The following is a 20,261-nucleotide window of genomic DNA, read 5'->3' on the forward strand; positions in this document are numbered from 1 at the left end:
TATGGCCCATATATCCTGAATAATGCTATTTTTCATAATGTTCTGATGGCAGGCATGGCGTGTCTGATTGTATTGTGTTCTTTTATATTGTTTCTTTATTCATGCTATAAGGCTTCTATAACATAATAGCTGAAAAGTAGTGGGAAGGACAGTAAAAATTATTAATTTTTTATTTGTTTGATTGATTTATATACTGTCCATCTAACCAGAGGTCATGGCATTCTGGGTGATACACAACATAAGACAGTAAACAATAAGCAAAAGGTCAAACATTAAACCAAAGCATCAGCATGAATATAAAAAAACAATACTAGCATAATAAAACATAATAACAGACATAAAACAATTGAACATTTAAACATTTAAAATATTTAAATACCAGTTTCAGGCCAAAGCACCAGGTGGCAAGCCTCTACCTAGCACTTGGACTAGAGACCCAATTACATCAAGCTGGGGAATCCCAAAGTCATCAAACAGCTGCAGGATGGGAGTTTAGCCTCCCACACTGATAGAACCCCCACCCACAATAACTAATAAATGCTAATTCATTGCCAAATGTGTATCATCTTATACAGATTCTTTTTAAAAAGAAAAAGAAAAATGGTCAAGTCATCAAAAGGTACATTATTACCTGCTGCAGGAGAAAACTGGTGTAAATTCACTTTTGGACTCCCACGATTCCTGGGGGATATCATTAAATTCTGTTGACTGGAATTTAATCCTGGGCTGCCATGAGGCGGGCTGCTTATATTTAATCCATAGGTACTTTGATAAGAAGACTGCAGTCCTTGACCAGAGTTCACTGATCCCATGTTTCCAGGGCCACCATATCTAGCACCGCTCATATGACTCATTAAGTTTGGATCACCCATACCATAGTTCCTGTTCTGCAAAGCTATGTTTTGCCCAGGCAACATGTTTATAACATTGCCACCTGAATTTGCAGTCCCATTGGAAGTTGCTCTGATATTCTGCCCCGCTGTACCAGGATTTAGACGATATCCATTTTGGTCTCTGAAATTTATCCACATACATAAATATACAAAGTTCCAGCAATCAGTGTGCAAGTATTAACAATAACACATTAAACAATCTTCTTATACTTTCTTTTAGGAAATTAATGAATGCCAGTATCCATGCCTATAACATCATAACATAATGAGCAGCCTCATATACGTTCTTTACTTAGTAGCTGATTTGGGGTTGTATCTAACAATGGTCATTCTGATAATGCTAAGCTTCCTCTACTTGCTAAAAACCTCTTTTGATCCTTGTGCAAATGTCAAACCAAGCACCTCAACAGTGCTTGCACAAGTCATTCCATAACTGTGGAAAAAATTATTACAAGCACTCCTCACTTAATGACTGAGGTCCATTCCTACCACTAGGTCATTAAGTGAATTGGTCGATGAGGAGCAATACAGGAGTAATAAATCACGTGATGTTAAGGTGCATGGTGAAGACTCAAGAATGTACAAGGCTCATAAGTGTCGCAAGTCTGAGCGGTCATTAAACAGGTAGGTCATTAAGTGAGGAGTGCTGTATTCCTCATTAGATTAGATATTGTTTGCACTGTCTGTCTAACTATCTATCTGATTGACTGATTGTTTGATCACCCATTAGTGCATGCACTATTCCAGGTGTTTTATAAGTTTAAACTTAAAAATCCCACAAACCCCACATAACAGTACATATGACCAAAAACAAACAAACAAAAACCAAAGAGAACAAGCAAAAATAAAATACAGTGGTGCCTCGCTTAACGAGTGCCTCGCTGAGCGATGAAATCGCTTAACGAGGCACTCTGGGCCATCGCTGGAGCATTCGCTCAGCGATGGCCCCTATGGGGTTTTTTCGCTTTGCGAAGATCGCTAAGCGATTCGCTTAGCGATCTTCGCATAACGAAGCCGGGGAGAACAGCTGATCGGCGGTTCCAAAATGGCCGCCGGAAGGTCCGCGCCGCATTTTCGCGCCCTGCCCTCGCTTAACGAGGGCGCGAAAATGGCGGCGCTATGAAGAAACATCGCTGAACGGTGAGTTTTCAAGCCATAGGAACGCATTGAACGAAGTTCAATGCGTTTCTATGGCTTTTTTTATTCCGTTTAGCGATGTTTCGCTATAGCGAAGGTTAATCCGGAACGGATTAACCTCGCTATGCGAGGCACCACTGTATTAATATTAACAGCATTGAGGAGCAAAGTTGTTCTCCTAACTTCTTGTACAACTTTTGTAGAAAAACTCTTCATGTTCTTTTATTTATTTATTTATTTGATTTGATTTATACCCCGCCCATCTGGCCTAAAAGGCCACTCTAGGCGGCTTTGCTAGTGTAATATTTGCTACAATTCAGCAACAGAAACCCACTGTGAAATCTAAAACCCTTTCTTAGCCATTGCTTTACCCTTTCCATCCACCAACAGCCATTTAAAGCACAAATGTTAATCTACTAGACCTCTCTACATAGGCCCCAACTACTAGGAGTAAAACTTAATTCCAGAAAGACAATAAGATAGAGTGAGGAGTCTGGAGGTCTTCTATCAGGAGGCACTTTGAATGGCATTTGGTAATTTAGTACCTCTCAGATCAACTCTATTGAGGAAAGTCATTTGTGGTGAAAGCAGCAGATGAAAACTGCAAAACTTACTATCTACCCACAAGTGTTATTTATGCATATTTATTAAAACAATATAGAAAAATCAGTAAGCTCAAATGATTCTCAGAAAGTTGCAATTTTCTATACATTCAACCTTCTATGTACAAGATAGAGGCAGAAAGTGTTGCTTCCCTTGTTTTTCTCAACTATCAATGAAGACTACATGTGAATTCACAGCCCTTGCCTTTCTATACTAAAAAATAATCTGAAGGGTAAAGAGATTGCCATTACTGCTCCTGAAAGCCCGTTTGCACCCTGCTTTGCTGTAAATCCAAAACTAGACTTCTGGATTCTATTGATTTCAATTTCCAGGGTTTGTGCAACTCCTAGGGTCTTAGACGCTGAAAAAGGATCCCATACCTATCCAACCTAAAGGAGGTAATACAAGGTTAGGGCCAAAAAAATCTAACTAAAGGGTTAAGAGTCTTAGTGAAAGGCATTCCCATGTAAGTTTTAACAAATGTGCTATATATCTTGAGATAATATGCCTTATCCTTCTCCAGGTAAGTGGGGGGGGGGGAGATACACACCAGATTATATGTATGGAATTTTAAGCTTACTATAGGAAGATACTGCAATATGGCAATTGTATGCATTTCCCTACAATGCCTGAGAGAACAGAAATTCACTGTTTAACTGAAACAATGCTTTGAATTGCCCACACATTGCCCTTTAAATGTTTAATAAAAACATGAACTTTTGAAACTTATTATAGATTATTGATTTCACCTTTGAAGAAAGTGAGTGGAGATAAAACCATGATGATCATTGGTAACTGGGTTTCGGAATAATTTACTTTTCGTTTGTGCTGTAACTACTGTTCCATCTGCTAAGGAAAACCGATAGAGTGGCGTTTCAGCATGCCCCTGTATATAAGCTGTAAGGAAGAACAGATGCTATTAACTGAGCAACAATCTGTTTATATTTCCTATCACAGAAACCAGAACAATATAAAACTGATACTACAACATCAGTATCTTTAAAAAAAAACTCACTTGAGAAGCTAAAGCATAAGGACTTTTTAAAACTCAAAACTTCCCTACCAAAAAACAAAACAAAGGAAAAAAGCAGCCAAATTCACGTTGAAGGGTGTATGTATATTTTATCTTCATATGTGTTCTGCTTTGTTCTTACAAATGCAGTTAGGATGTCAATGAGTCTTAAAAGAGCATGTGCTTTTAAATAACCAACTTCTCTAACTACAGGTAAAACTTAGACTTTATTCCAAGTGTTTTCAAGCACTTATAAAAAAATAACCATACGTTATGAAGAAATTAACCAGCACGACAATACTGAATTCACACATATGGCAAGAACTAACTAACCTGCTAATTATACAGTCTCACAAAGGAAAAGTGACCCAATTTGCTCCACTCACTTGCCTTTTCTAAAAAAGAAGAGGCTAGTTGAAGGAGCAACATGGCATATTTAAATTAAATAAAGAAAAATATATATTTGCACACAAAACAAGCCAGTAATCGTGTTACCATGTCTTCATTAGTTATACATCACTTATTCAGCCATGGGAGATACATAGTTAGTCTGTCATAAACAGGTGCTTTCTAGAATTCCATTTTTATTATAAACACATTTATAACAGAAATATTCACTATCTTTATTTTAAATTGATCCTAGATGTGAAAGGAAGGGCGAAACAATTTAGAAGGAAATCTAGCTTCTTGGAATTTGAGTTGTTACCTTCTTGATAGTGACGTTTGTTTGACCAGGGCTGTCCTTCATTCTGACATAAAAATCTTTGAATACAACGACGGATTGTGTCTTCAAATCCAGGTCTCATGGATCTTAATGAGTTTGTGTCTATGTTAACAAGTTTACCTGTTGATCATAATAATAAATTTGAAAACTATAGAAACACACAAACTTACAAATTAGGGACTAAAATAGTACCTGTATTTTATAATGTCCTTGACATTTATTGAAATAATCTAATGAATTTATTGTTACTTATTTACTGAATTGGTGTTCTTCAGTACCGGCCTGTAACTTTATTTGTAAAATAAATTATTTTTCTCAGATAATTCTTTTATTTATTTATTTATTTATTTATTTATTTATTTATTTATTTATTTATTTATTTATTTATTTATTTATTTATTTATTTTCTCCCTTCTCTTTTGAAATTATGAATACTCAGCAATATTCTTCTGGTATGATGAACACAGAAAAGAAAGCATGAACTATTGTTTCTCTACTATATCCCTCTATGTCCACTTGCCAATATAAAGTCTAGTGTTTATGTATAAATGGAATGTACACAGACCCTAATCATGTGGCCAGCTCAGAGACCTAGAGGAAGAATTCATAACATGATTAGGCTGAAACCCTGTTCTGTAACTCACATTGCATATGTCTGACAAAGCCATTAACTGCAACTTTTTTGAAACAAAAAAAAACTGATTCCCCCATCCCCACATTCCAAGGCTCCTGAGGGATCTCTTTTGTCACGGGGAAAGCACTGTGAGCCACTGAAACCTGGTGTGTGTGTGTTAATTTCTTTTTTAAAAAATAAAGCATCCTGATGGTCACAATTTTTGTAAATTAAAGACTCCGCTCATCCTATAGTCCCCCATATCTTCTCCACAATGAAAAGGGTATCATGAAAGCCTTGCAACCTTTGCAAGGGAATCAAAACAATTTTATTTCTGAAAAATTGGTGCAGCTAGTGACATCATCAGTCTTATATGGGGTAATTTCTCACAACAGGATTTGAGCATTGAAAATACATTTCATGAGTTCTTTAAGCATACTTCTCACCTGAAAGATCATGCCTAGTAACAAAACTCTCTGTGTTTGGTGAAAATACTCTTTCCACAGTTGAGATACGACGTGCTACGCATATCATACAGGACTGCAAATCTGCAATTAAATAATTATTGATTATAACTCATTAGTTTTAAAATATATTCTGACATTTAAAGACTATTATGGCATTAGGAGAAATAAAAACCACCGCTCACCACAGTGTAGATTAAATTTCACATAATAAATTAAACTCAACAATGGCAAAGCAACTTTCTATTACCTTCACCTTCCTCCAACATAGCTCTTGGCTGTGATAAAGCAAAACACTGCATGGTTTCATATCTGTGATGCGTATCCTGCTGGCCACCTACATCTTCCAGAAGTTCATGTACTGTTTTTACCATCATACGACAATTAAATGTATGGCTCTTCTGTCGGGGTGTTTCATTGGTCCAAGAAACTCCATTTACTAAAATTACAAAGATTTAATATATTGTCACAACTTGGGCAGAAGAGGTCTTTTAAATAATAAATAACAGCAATCATACATTTGCTTTGAAAAAATTCCACAGATAATCTGCGGAATTTGTTAACAAGAACAGAATTTAGGATGTGGATAAATTATAAAGATAAGTTCTGATCTCACATATGGATCTCATGCATCAGAAATGTACAGCATACTATCGAAGGGGGCAAAAAGAGAGGATCTTTCTGAATTTTCAGAACTGGAAACTTTGAAATTAGTGCACATCTTTGGAGGCTATGTGGCATCAAGCCACTATGAGTTAAGTAACCCTATGAATAAATTATCTCCAAAAGGTCTTGTCATTACAGTCTTCCTCAGGGCTTTCTGAATAAAACATGTAACTTCCTTTATGGAGTCCATTCATTTCATGTTCAAGCATCCTTCTTCTATCTTCAGTTCTTCCAAGCATTATTGTCCTTCCTTGTCTTCTCATATGCACAAAGTACATAGACTCAGTTTTAGTTTTTACTGAGAGTTTAGGCTTGCTTTGATCTAGAACCTACCTATTTTGTCTTTCTGGCAGATCACAGTATCTATAAAGGACCACATTTCAAATGAGTTGTTTTTGTTCTGTCAGCTTTCACATTTATACATAGTAATTATTTTGCCCTTTTATTTTGCCTTTTTATTGTATTTTAAATGCTGTAAGCCGCCCAGAGACCTTCGGGTAGTGTGGGCGGCATATAAGTTAAATAAAATAAAATAAAATAAAATAAAATAAATAAATAAATAAATAAATTGGGAAATATGATCTTGGTCCTAATTTCTAACAACACATCCTTACACTCAACGATCTTTCCAAGCTGCTCCATACTTTTCCAAGTTTCAGATTCTCCATTCAAATTGATGACAAAACCAAGACTTAGAAAATCTTTAATAATTTTGATTTTTCTATTTTTAGCATAAAAAGTTACGTAATTCTTCTGTAGTAATGATTTTTGTATTAATATTCAAATGCAACCTTGCTTTTCAACTTTACCTTTCATAAGTAGTTATTTCTAGTCACTGTTATTTTCTGTCAGCAATACAGTATCATTTGCACATCTTTAATTGATGTTCTAGTAATTTTGATTCATCCTTTATTTGCATGTTGGATGCACAGTGGTGCATGTTTGAATGTGTCAGGGAAGCAGATAGAAATACTATCATTATGAATCTAGACCCCCCCCCCAAAAAAAGAGTCACCAAAATGGAATGGTCAAAGCTGAGACACCAAAGAAGAGGCACTCATCCTTTTTAGAAATTAACCGTCACACCAGCAAAAGAGAATTGATTGTGCCAGTTGTGACAGGGATAGAGAAATTCTTAAAGGCCAGCTACTGCACAAAAGCATTAGTGGAATGTCACACATTTTCTGAAAAAAATGTCCATATAAAGACAGTACGTGAAAGTTTGGAAATAGAATATTATTCTACATTGCTTAATAATTAAACTAAGATTCATAATCTAATATCTTGTTTGGAATTAATATTTTGTACTGTTGACAAACCCAGTAAGCTCTATTACCTGCGGATTTTGGTAAATTTTTAAGAAAATCCTTCCGGTCCTCCTCATGCAAAATATTGTAAACACTTGTATTAACTAGGTCCTCTTGTTTATATTGCAAATACTGAGTAACATTTTCAGAAACAAATACTATGTTCCCATCTCGATTTACTACAAATAAGAAGCCATCCAATGCCTAGAAACAAAATTATAACAAGATGTTATCCAAACATATAGACACACACTCACTGTCCCTATATATAGTACATTATCAGTCTCTAACAGTTATTCATATGTATAAATATTTTCATGTTACAAAAATATACTGACATAAGTCATACAAAATTAAATGAGGGAGACTGCTTGTTGTGTATGTGACTGCAACCTGATTAAAGATTTACTGCAACTGTCATTTGTAGGATTATGGGGCTGCACAGATATATTTGTGTCTAATCATATGCATTAGCACACTTCCACACTTATCACACGAAAGTGCTGAGCAAAAACCACTTCTAACAGTGGTGCCCCGCATAGCGAGGTTAATCCGTTCCGGATTAACCCTCGCTATGGGAAACATCGCTCAATGAAACGAAAAAACCCATTGAAACGCATTAAACTTGGTTTAATCCGTTCCAATGGGCCCCGAAACTCACAGTTGAGCGATGCTTCCCTATGGCTGGCAGCCATTTTCGCGCCCTCCCCTCGCTTAGTGAGGGCGCGAAAACATTGCGCGCGGCCATTTCGGGGCTTCCGGCGGCCATTTTGGAGCAGCCGAACAGCTGATCCGCGGGTCGCAAAGCGAAGGTCGGCCATAGAGGCCATCGCTTTGCGATCGCATTAGTGATCGTGAAAACGTCCTCGCTATGTGGATTCGTCATTCTACGGTGCGCTCGCTAAGCGAGGCACCACTGTACACTCACAGCATCAATTATTTGTTGGCAAAGAATATGGAAAATACTGTAATGCCAGTCCACGTAGCTCCTGCCTACTTGAAAGAAGAGGAGGGTTAAGAGAGGTGTCTGCAAACAGGTATTTATTAACTACAAACAGAACATAGCACATGGCTTTAAAGTACAGTAGTGCCCCGCTTAATGTTTACCCCGCTCCATGATGAATCCGCTTAACGATTAGGTCGCAAAACAATGTTTAGATAGGAAAGAAACGCTTTACGATGATTGGTTCCCTGCTTCGGGAACTGATTTTTCGCTTTACAACGATCAAAACAGCTGATCGTCGGGTTTACAAAATGGCCACCCGCTGTGCAAAATGGCTCCCCGCTGTGTTAGGGATGGGTTCTTCGCTCTACAGGGAGCAGAAAATGGCTTCCCTATGGAAGATCTTCGCTGGACGAGCAGGTATTTCGCCCACTGGAACACATTGAACGGTTTTCAATGCATTTCAATGGGCTTTTTAATTTCGCTTGACTACCATTTCGCAGGAACAGATTAACATCATCAAGCGAGGCACCACTGTACTAATGTTTCTCTGGAACAGAGCCATGAAATTAACTGTCTGGAAAACTGAATATGGGTCCTTTGCTCCTGGACACAATGTTGTTATCTGATTAAACGGTTAAATTGGAAGCAACCTCTCTAAACAAGAGGCAGAAATCAGGATCAAAATATGATTCTCTGAATGGGACAATTACTTTCTTTCATTAACATGGATGCATTGCCTTCTTCACCTCTCAGTTCTCCTATGTTTATGACATGGGTCTGCCCCCTAGATTATGCATCAGTGTTAAACAGCATGTGTAGGACAGGGACACCCATCAGGTATTACCAAGCTTCTACCTTCACATGCACCTAGTTGGCACACCAGAACTCAATGGAAAATGACAATATGGCACATTCCACCAATCCTGTTACACACACACACATACACATACACATACACACACACACACACACACACACACACACACACACTTGTACTAGAACTCCCACAGTTCCTCACTATTGTATATGTTGGCTAGAACTGATGAGTTTTAGGCTAAAACATCTGAAGGGTCACAGCTGCTCACACCTCCTGCACAGAATCTTCCATATGGAACTATATTGGAAGCAACCCTCTAATGTTTAAAATACTTTCCAATATTCATATCAATGATATTCAAACTTTAAGTATTTTGATGGCAAAGGCTGTTCTCTCTGAAGACTTTATATGATGAATGTCTGCAGTAAGACCACCAGCACTTATCACACAGATAAAAAACGGTTGCTATATACATTGATCTGGTGCTCAAATAGAACAGATTACTGTATAAGCATGCCTGTAAAAGAAGAGGTCCCAACGAATCCTTATCAATAACACCTTGACCTGTTGAAGATACATCAGCCTTCTGAACATCATCATCAGTAGAAGATGTTTTTCCTGAAATCAGAAACAAATCTTTAAAATGGCACTGTAACTACAGTATCTTATTTTCTTCAAAAATTACAGTGAAAACATAATGAATTCATGGAAAAAATCTGAGAATAAATCCAGTGACCGTAACACATTTTCAGAAGACCTTCCTCTTCATTATGAGATAAATGAATCCAACCTATTATACGGAATCTTTCGGACCAGTAGAGGCAACTGTAAACCTCATGATTTCTGAGAGTGTACTTCCTTTAATCCCACATTACTGGCAAAGACTGATGGAAATTGTAGATTCTGATCCTTCATGTTTGGGCAGATTCAAAACGGGATGCTGGGGGAACACTGATCAACACTGTGTCTTATGACACCTTAGGACTCAACCATACTCCCAATTATATTTAAAATGTATATAGAACCACGAAAGAAGTCATTCAAAGCTCTAGACTGAGGTGCCACCAAGATGCTGATGGCATTCAGTTCTATTGCTCCTCATCCCCTAACATCAAGACCCTTGAATACTGCTGGAGCTCAATAGTAGGTTGGATGAGGGCGAAAAAACTAATTCCTGACAAGATAGAGGTGTTGCTGTCTATTAAAAAAACAGGCTCAAGGATTAGCATGCAATCCACAGAAGAGATTGCACTCTCACAAACAGGTCAGCTTTGTAGTTAAGAGTATTAGTTGATTCTGTGGCCCTGTTGGATTCCCAGGTGGCAATGATAACAAGAAGTGCCCTTGTATAATCCCCTTCTGTGCACTAGTTATGACCTCTCCTCAGATGATCTGACAATAGTTAAAAATCTCTTAGTTACATTGCATTTTTGACTACCAGAATGTGGACTACATGAGGAAAAAGAGAACTACACAGAAAGAGAAAGAAACCTATGACCCTGAAAAAAAATCTATGAGCTTGAAATTTGCTTTCTGAACTCATGGTAGAAGAATTTGCGGATGCTCAGAATGTTATTGACTTGTCCCTACAAGACCTATTGTCCTACAAATACTACAAGAGAAATAAATGTAAAATTAGGATTCAAATTTGTCAGTTAGTCCTTCATTTTGTACATTCTGCTCGCAAATTATGATCCATTTGTTATAGCTTTTTTGATTACTGTAAACTCATAGTAAGCAATCAAATGCTTAAAAAAGAACAAAAATATAACACATCTCTTACATAAAAGCTAGACATAAACTGATTCCACATATAACTATTTGAAAATGCAGTAATTTTTATATAATGGTATATAATGTTTCCTTTACAATTTAAAAATCCAAGACTTGCCTTGTTCTTTTATCTGTCTGATCTGTCTAACAGTTTCCTTTAAAATTGCACATTTATCCGGTTTGACATTGAAATTGTCAATGTCACTCAGATTAGCAGATATCAGCTCAGCTAGTTCTTCAATATACTTGCTTTCCTGTTCACGACGGCGTTTCTCTCCACTGCAGATCAAACTACAAAGACATATTTATATGTGGTTAAATTGTGTGGCTGTAGAAATTTTCACATAAATTGTCGAACTATTAAAGGTACCTACATACATATGGTTTTATATTTCACTGTAAGTCACACTAAATACATAGCAAGAAGGAATAAAAACGTTTTACAAAATTAAGAGTTCAACAAATGGAGATTGCTGAGTCAAATCAAGTGTATCAGAACCAACAGTCTACCACTCAAAAGCCACTCGAACTTCCTAATAGCTAAAAGTGGCCATGAAGAAAACAAATTGATAAGCAAAAATACTCCTTAAAGTTCACATCAACAGGAACCAATGAAAATAAGACAATAATAAACTGTGGCTAGAGAAACACGGGGCAGGGGTGTGAGATCTGTGACCCCCTTAAGGGGTTCATAACATACTGGCCAGCCTATAAACACCTAGCTGGCCATAGGCTCCTAGCTCCTGCAGTAGGGAAAGACACCATAACAGGAATACTTCTCAGAAATTCCAGCCTCATAAGGGCCATCTTCCATATGGCCAATTCTGAGTGGTACAGACCCACAAAAACACAGAAGGGAATTTAAGAAATCAGGGAGCAATCTGTAAAAGCTGAATGTGTCATATGTGAGTTGTCACCCTATAATCACAACTATGGACACTCTTGTTAAACCCACTGTGAACTGTGTAATTTTCCAAAAATTTATAGGAACAAGTTTTTTCATGAAATTTATATATGTATTCTCTATAATCTTTGAAGAAAACTCTTTTTAAATATTTTTTTAATATTTAATATTTTTAAAATATTTTTATGAAAAAGTATATGGAGGTAAAGTTAAGTAGCAATTTCTCCCTGCAATAATACGGTCGGCACGTTTCACATGAATGGATTACATTATATTAAGTTATGTCTCTAATAACTTACATTTCCTTTTACATACTAAAAATAATTTACTATCTGTAAATGTCTCATTAAAAAAAATTAAAAATACTCTCTACCCTGGTCCCGGGGTGTCACAGGGCAATGGCTTGCGCTTTCTTGAATCACTGGTCATGCTGTCCAAGGAGTTGTCCCCTAATCCACTCATTCTGAGCATGCATCAGCAACTGAAACAGTCAAGCAATAACCAAGTTGATTTTTTTCCAGAAATAAAACACAGTCGTGTTCAAAAACAGCAAAGTTAGAGTTTGGTTAAACTTTCAGAATCACAGAATTGCAAGTGATTTGAAGATCATTCAGTTTGGCGGTTTCAACAAAGGACACTGGAGAGCGTCAATTAAATGACAGCAGTGAAGATGACCCATGAATAAGCAACTAACAAAAGAATATACCATCACTGCCCATTTGTATAATAACAGTTTAGGGCTCAGTTTCAGGAAGAATACCAGCAAGATCCAAGGAGTTATCTGACACTGTAATTTAAGAATGGCATTGCTTTTAGATGTTTTCCCAATCTTACCACTGTACAATTGGAAGATGCCAAGCAGACCATGGATTAGACGCTTATAAGGTCAGCTGCGGAAGTTATATGCAAAGGCCTTGACAGGTTTTCCTACCAAGGGAGCTGGATGGGTATCACTAACTAGAAAGAAAGCAGCTCCAAAAGTAATGGTGGCCAAGTAAACACAACATGACTTTTGGGTCTTCCTTTCAGCTGATTGATATTTCTTCCAGTCAAGATGGAGGATGTATTAAAAAGAGATCAAACACAGGATCTGCTAGCTGCTTTCTGTCCTGTTCATGCAATGTAAGAGTGAAGGTCTAAAAAAACAAGCCCTTGTTTATCGAGTATACACAGAAAATTCTCTAACATGCAGATATTCTGTGTTAAGGCATTTAGAATTTCTACAACACAAGAGATTACAAAATATATGTTTTCTGAAGATAGTAGTAAGTTTGAAACCCATTTATGTTATTCAAATATAAGTAGGATGCCACCGCTCTCTAAAACAAGTATGTAAAATCTTTAGTATTACTATCTGCACAGAATTACACACACAAACACACAAAATTAATTTTTACCCTACATAGCAAATTTTCATTGTGTTTGAAACTCTACTGTGTAACAACAAATATAGACCACAATTCCAAAACTATTTTTCACTATAATCTGATCTAACTAGTATCCTTCACATTTCAGTTAACTAAAGGCTTAAGTTATTCACAGATTAAATCACAGCATTCAGATTTTGTAACTTTCAGTTTACATAAATTAGAAATTAAACAAGGTGCATCACACTAGTAACATAATTATCATTGTCATCATCTTAGAACTGCAGAGCTGGAAGGCATTGTATGGATCATTGAGTCCAGCCCCTGTCAAGGAGGCACAGTGGGAAATTGAACTCCAAACCTCTGGCTCTGCAGCCAGATGCCTAAACCACTGAACGATCCAACATTTCATATCAGTAACAAATAGAAAATGCTCCATACGTTTCACACAGTTGAGTAAAAAAAGCTCAAGATAGCAAAATAAAATGAAGAAGAAAACCACACACACACACACACACACAGAGAGAGAGAGAGAGAGAGAGAGAGAGAGAGAGAGAGAGAGAACTTTGGCTAATATATCAGAACATATTCAGGGTAGTATAATCCTTTACTTGTGCAACCAGAAGCAAAACCTATCTACCACCTTCTTCAATGAGACAGGATATGTCTCTCTACTAATACACTGGATCAATTTAAATGTCATGAAATGGAGCACCAAAGCATGATTGGATAGCAGTGGTGCCACGGAAAATGGATACATGACAGAGGAGGACACTTTCCATCTCTATCATAATATCATTATAAATTCTGTTATGATTGTATTCTACCCCACTATTTGAAACTATTCAAAATATGTGGTGGTATCTGTTGTAATATTTTATGTTGTAAGCCGCCTAGAGTGGTCGTAATTGACCAGATAGGCAGGAGCAATCCATATCCTGTCCAAGTACAGTGGGGTCTCGACTTATGAACTTAATCCGTATTGGAAGGCAGTTCTCAGGTCGAAAAGTTCTTAAGTCGAATCTGCATTTCCCATAGGAATGCATTGAAAACCATTTAATCCCTATCTGCTCTTTTCGTCCATAGAAACTAATGGGAAGCTGCTATTCCGCCTTCTGCCACTAGAGGGGGATATTTTTTTCTTTTTTCCTTTTAACCTAAGATGACTTAGCTTTTAAAAAAAGGAAAAAAAGTTCGTAACTCGAATCTAAGTTCGTAAGTCGAGTCCATATATTCCTATGAGAGCCGTTCGTAAATCGAGACCCCACTGTACTCAAAGGCAAAAATCCTGTTGATTAGTATAAGCTAAACATTAACTTTTGGTCCATTCCTCCTCAGTAAACAAAACATTTCTGATGCAATTTTTGAGGGCAGGGGAGACACATGCATACTGACAGTGTGTGTGTCTGCCCCCCCCCCCCAATAATCACAGCAGGGATTACTTGTTTTCCAGGAAGGAACAGACCAGAAGTTACAATTTGCCTTACAATAGGCAACAGTATTTCAGCCAATAAGTAAGTTTCCCGTAGTGCTCCTACTACTCATACTGGTGGGAACACGTGTCCTCATTTCACTGTAGAACAAGGGCCCCCACCCCCCTGGTCCGTGGCCCAGTACAGGGCCGTGGTCCTGGCAGGACCAGGCCGTAGAGACAGATGACCACACACACACACTCCACCCCCCGTGCATGCACATGAGTGTGCCCTGCCCCCGCAAGCATGCCCTTCTACCCGCGTGCATGCTCCCCATCCCCCCGCATGCATGTCTCACCACCCACAAGCAGACACCCCCCCGCATCTGCATGCGAGTGTGCCCCCACCCCCTGTGGGCGGTGCCCTGCGAATGGAGTCTGCTGCCCCAACTGGTCCACAGTTGGGAAAAGGTTAGGGGCCACTGCTGTAGAGAACTAACGTTTTATGGTCAGTACCAACATACCTTTCTCTTACAGTAAAGCAAGGCATCCTTGCCATAGGTTATACCCAATTTCAAATTGTCCCTGGTTGGTTCTAATATTGCAAATTCCGACCTCTGAAGAGACTGCTCCTGATCTCCTGCTTTCACCAGCTGCTATAAAACTCCTGCAGAGCTTTGTTGGTGCAGTGGGGATGAAGTCACTGGCATAGTGCTGCTAATTCAAGAGTTCTTTCTTCTATATCAGGGTACACAAGAGTTCTGCAAGTGGACACCAGCCCGTATGTCCAAAGGAGGCATTCTCTGACACAAAATTATTTAGCTAATAATGTTTCACAAAAGATGAAGGACCCATCCAAGTAGCAGGTCTATACATGTCAAAAAGAGAACCCTTGGTATATATACCATCCAAGCAGCCAGTTTCCAGTAGAGTATGCCCAGTTAGAAAGGAAACAAAGAGGGCAAGTGGCATGAATACTGATGAAACATAGCTAAATGAACATAATTCATTTGAAAGAATGGCTAGACATCAGCAGCGAGGCTTTGGCAAACCTGGGAATGCATATTGTATGGTACAGGTATTCTTGGTTCTGCTATGTGTTACAGCTTTCATGTTTGGCTTTGCTCACTGTTCATTCAGTGCGAATGGGTTCACTAACACTGGGTACACTAGTTGGCAGTTTTTTTGGGAGGGGATAATGTGATGTAAAATGTTTTGTTCTAATAATAATAAAGTTTAGAAATAGTATATTTACATGACAATAAACAATGCGAGAGTACAAAAAAATCCCTGTAAATTACAGACTTGCCAGTAGATGGGAGGACAGTACCAGGTAATTACATCAGTCACATTTAAAGCAGAGAAAAATCATGAAAAGATTGTCCTTTTGAGATAGAAAGAGTAAGCATTTGTAAATGCAGCTGAGCAAAAGATAGAGATAAAAATTATGCAAAAACTTGTAGTTACGACTTATGTATTTTTATGGTTTTATGTATCTATTTTAGAGGTAGCATTGTGTAGAATAATGTATTGGATTCTGCTCTCATAGCATCTACATTCCTTAACATACATCAGCTGAAATCCTCTTGCCATAATGTCATTCAGCCTATGACGTTCATTTTTAACCCTCTCCCCTTTGAAAGCATCTGGGAGCTTTGAGACAAGGGAGAACTTTTAATATCCAAAGGTCTCTTCCAGAGCACTTCTACCCGGTTTGGGACCACTGGCGGCAATCTGACAATGATTTCTACATCCCAATCCCATTTTAAGGCTCTCAAAGGCTTCCCCAAGTCAAAAATCCCCAGGGAGTATCCCAACTAGAATAAGGAAGATAGGAAGGTTTAAATTAAATTAAAGATTAACGTCACAGGCTGATGATTTCACAACTATGCTGATGTAGTAAGAAGGGAATGCCAAACTTACCTAGAAAACCCTGAAAAGGGTTCAGAATCAACTTGACAGCACACCAGAGTGGATGGGATTTGAATTAATTTAATTTACATTTTTAAAAATTAGATTTATTTATGATTTAATTTTAAAAATAAATTTTTTAATTTACACCATGATTTAAATAATGGTTAAAATTATGATTTAAATCAATTTGATTTTTAAAAACTCATTTGCTTTTATCCACCCTGCAGCACACAATTGTTGTTAGATTAATAGGATTCTGGCAACTATTTTGTAACACTACAAACTTCTGTTGAAAGAAAATGGTAGTACATAAAATGAAAAGATTTTGAAAAAAGCTTAGGAAGTATACATGTATAATAGACAAGTCAGAAATCCAGCAACCGGTTCTATACTTAGGAATAGGGTTGGGTGAAGAAGACCTGAGTGTCTCAATATACTCTTCAACAAGGAACTATTGCAGCTTTAAGAGATGCTCAAAATACTGTTGCATAAGAAAATTACACCAATTAGCATATTTAAAGAAAAATAGGTGGTTCACTTAACTTGTTGATAATAGATATACAGTATTTCAAAGTTACCAACTCTCCTTTTAAGCAGAAAGGTGGGATAAAAACTAACTTTGTTTTAAATAAATAAATAAATAAATAAATAAATAAATAAATAAATAAATTTCAAGTGCATTTGAACTTAGAACAATACCAGTTAAGTTGTCAGATAAGAGAATTTTTTAAAAGAGCCATTAAGAAAGTCTTACCATTTGTGCTCTCATTAGTGTGTTAAGTTCTGTTTTATTACCACAATAGTGGTAGTTTGAAATACAATACATCTTGTAAGGAATGGGAATGCTCCGATACAATGATGCAAGCTCAGAATGAGAGATAGCTGCACATACATTACCTTGGCAACAGTGTTCTAATATACTGTACACAGTATATTCCCCAGTAATATTGCATCTGCTATGTGGAAACCAATGAGATGCTGCAGACTATTTACCAAAAAAAGCTCTAAATAGCTATTCTCTTGCTGCTTAGGGCCCTATACTGAAACATCCAAATGACTGCTATTTTTCATGCAACAAGAGACCTTCACAACTGAGCCAATTAACCAATGCATTATTAATGCAAAAACCATTCATTAAGAACAGCAGCAGCAATGTTGATCCATCAGATGCAGACGTACAGTAACTGCAGTGGCTTCTTCTACTGCATTGTGTTATTTCTGTTAAACACATCTCTAAAGAATTCTATTTTCACAAGTATTCTGCTTACAAAGAAAACGTTTGCTATAGTTCTCTCTGGACATTAGCATTTCACAGCAATATGAAATTATTTTACTGGCAGACTAGACTTCAAACGATTTCATTCAACAAAGTCATATTTGGAATCATTCCAGAAGACAAGGAATGATACAGCAACCATATTACCTTTTAAGCAGTGCTGTGGTTGTCAACACTATTTACAAAATTCCAACTAAATCAATTATTGCAGGTTACCACTGGGTTTTGAGTACCTGTTTCGAATGTGTTGAACTTTCTTTCAAAGTGAAGATGGGTCTAGAGGCTAATCAGTTCACTGGAGGGAGGGTTATCTGTAAGGAGAGGGACTCATTCCTTGTGTCATCTGCACTTCTGTAAGACATCAGTAACTCCTTTGTTCCCATGAACTTCAAAGGGAAATTAATTAGAGAAGAATATTTTCCTTTTTCTAATAAACAAATATATTTATTTTTATTTGGCTTTTGCCTGATATTCTTGCACAGACTAACATGACTACCCCTTCAAAAAGTACAACTAATAAATTAGTAGGTTTTCAGTGTGGAAGGGATTGTCACTCTCGAATTGGCCTTCTCAGCCACACTAGCTGCTGTTCTAAGAACCTCTATTCAGAACATGTTAACATAGTCTCCCAAGACTGAAGGATGCCTACACACTTTGCTTCTAATATCTCAGGTTTCCCAAACTGATTTACAAATAAAGAAATAAAAAATAAGTAAAACTGCAGCCCTTACAATTCAACATTCAAAATGTCAGCTGATGATCAAATTATGGTCTCTTTCCCAAGGCTGGCAAAGAAAAAAAAAGATGTTTGAGTGGGGTTGGGAATTACCAAAATAAGGTGCTCTGCAGAGACTACACCACAGTAACTTCTTCTAGATGTTACAATGACATACAAAATCATAGCTATATCGTGAAATCAAAAGCACAGACTGACAGAAGGGTTCTCAATTGATGGTTCTCCATTTCCAAAAATCTAGTCTTCAAATGATTTACCAAAATCTTGAGATTGCAAGTTCCAAAAGTAAGTTTTGAATCCAGTTAAACAAAGAAAACAATGGCAACTGTAGTTCAGTAAGTAAATGCAAAGAGATGCACAGAAATACAAAAAGTTCCAGCTTCAAAACACATCTAGAAGTACCGTAGATGTGATATAAATCAATAAAATGAACTTGGGCATGTAGTAAACAGGTTAATGAAAATGTTGACTCACATGGGAACTGTGAAAAAGACAAATTGTATACCTGGGATTCTAAAGAAAAGGTTTGAAGATAGGACATATTAAAGCTGTTATGGTAACTTTTTAATACTTGGGAAAATGTGGATAATTCTACTTGCCATACACATACACAGAGAGTGGGGGGGAGAGGTTTTGATCCGTTTCTTATAATAACAGAACGCAATATGTATTGCAATGGGCCACTGACACAGATTTCTACCTAAGAACTTCTGTTCTCTTCCAGCATTCTGCATTTCAGACCCATAGAGTTTTCTATTGCCACCACTCCACCCAACATTCTATGTTCACAAGGTCTCAGTTTTCACTATCTCAAGGGTTGCACATTACTGTTTTCCCTAACTTTTTGGGACGGAAGGCTCAGTGTGGAAATGCTGGGTCTTATCCAAACCATGTTTCAGCTGCTATAATGTTTCTAGCATTCATGTTAAGAAGTAACAAATCTCTGAACACCAGCAAAATGGGAGAAGGCTCTTGCACTTCTACCATGTATTTCTGACCACTGTACAAAACAGCATGCAGGACTAAAAAGTTACTTGGTTTGGTACATGAAAATTATTTATTGCTAAAATAATATTGTGAATCTTACTAATGAACTTGTAAGAAGAACTGGTGTAACCAATGGCCAGGCAAAAACACAGATTTCCAAAACAAAAACAAAAAAGATATTTACAGTATTAATAACAATTACTGCATTGAAAATTATGGGTACAAATGCCACTAGGTAGGTAGGTAGGTAGGTAGGTAGGTAGGTAGGTAGGTAGGTAGGTAGGTAGGTAGGTAGGTAGGTAGGTAGGTAGGTAGGTAGGTAGGGCATACATACATACATATGGAATGCCCTCCCAAACAACATCCGACTGGTGCCGACATTACTGACATTTCAGCGCCAGGTTAAAACCTTCATGTTCTGGAAGTTTTTTAACTGAAGTTTTTTAATTTTTAACTGATAAGAGTTATGGATCTAGATTATTTTTGCTTTTTGTTTTATTTTTGCTTTTGTAGAGTATAGATGTAACCACATTGGTTTTTAGTGTGCTTAATTCAACTGAACTGTTTTAATTGCTGTTGGAAGCTGTCCAGAGACCCTTGCAGGGTGTGGGAGGCATACAAGTCTAATTAATTGATTGATTGATTGATTGATTGATTGATTGATTGATTGATTGATTGATTGATTGATTGATTGATTAATACATAGATACA

At 37.2% G+C, this 20,261-nt stretch overlaps 1 protein-coding gene across 17 annotated transcripts in view; it reads right to left on the bottom strand.

The window, feature by feature from the left end:
* NCOA3 (nuclear receptor coactivator 3) overlaps nucleotides 1-20,261 on the bottom strand; it is a 126,004-nt gene that overhangs the window by 26,812 nt on the left and 78,931 nt on the right. For 12 of the 17 annotated variants that reach the window (XM_072996882.2, XM_072996883.2, XM_072996884.2 and 9 more), the window contains 9 exons: nucleotides 12,233-12,340; nucleotides 11,074-11,246; nucleotides 9,700-9,800; nucleotides 7,449-7,623; nucleotides 5,697-5,885; nucleotides 5,429-5,530; nucleotides 4,352-4,489; nucleotides 3,383-3,530; nucleotides 632-1,014 (listed from right to left, as the gene is read on the bottom strand). In XM_072996882.2, the coding sequence (XP_072852983.2) occupies nucleotides 632-1,014; nucleotides 3,383-3,530; nucleotides 4,352-4,489; nucleotides 5,429-5,530; nucleotides 5,697-5,885; nucleotides 7,449-7,623; nucleotides 9,700-9,800; nucleotides 11,074-11,246; nucleotides 12,233-12,330 (1,507 nt within the window). In that variant the 5' untranslated portion in view covers nucleotides 12,331-12,340. Of the gene's footprint in view, nucleotides 1-631; nucleotides 1,015-3,382; nucleotides 3,531-4,351; nucleotides 4,490-5,428; nucleotides 5,531-5,696; nucleotides 5,886-7,448; nucleotides 7,624-9,699; nucleotides 9,801-11,073; nucleotides 11,247-12,232; nucleotides 12,341-18,060; nucleotides 18,214-20,261 lie in introns of those variants that run through there. The other 5 variants (XM_078392664.1, XM_078392665.1, XM_078392667.1 and 2 more) reach the window with 3 other exon arrangements.

This window comes from Pogona vitticeps, chromosome 4 (genome assembly GCF_051106095.1).
Source record: "Pogona vitticeps strain Pit_001003342236 chromosome 4, PviZW2.1, whole genome shotgun sequence".
In the NCBI taxonomy this organism is placed as follows: Eukaryota; Metazoa; Chordata; class Lepidosauria; order Squamata; family Agamidae; genus Pogona; species Pogona vitticeps.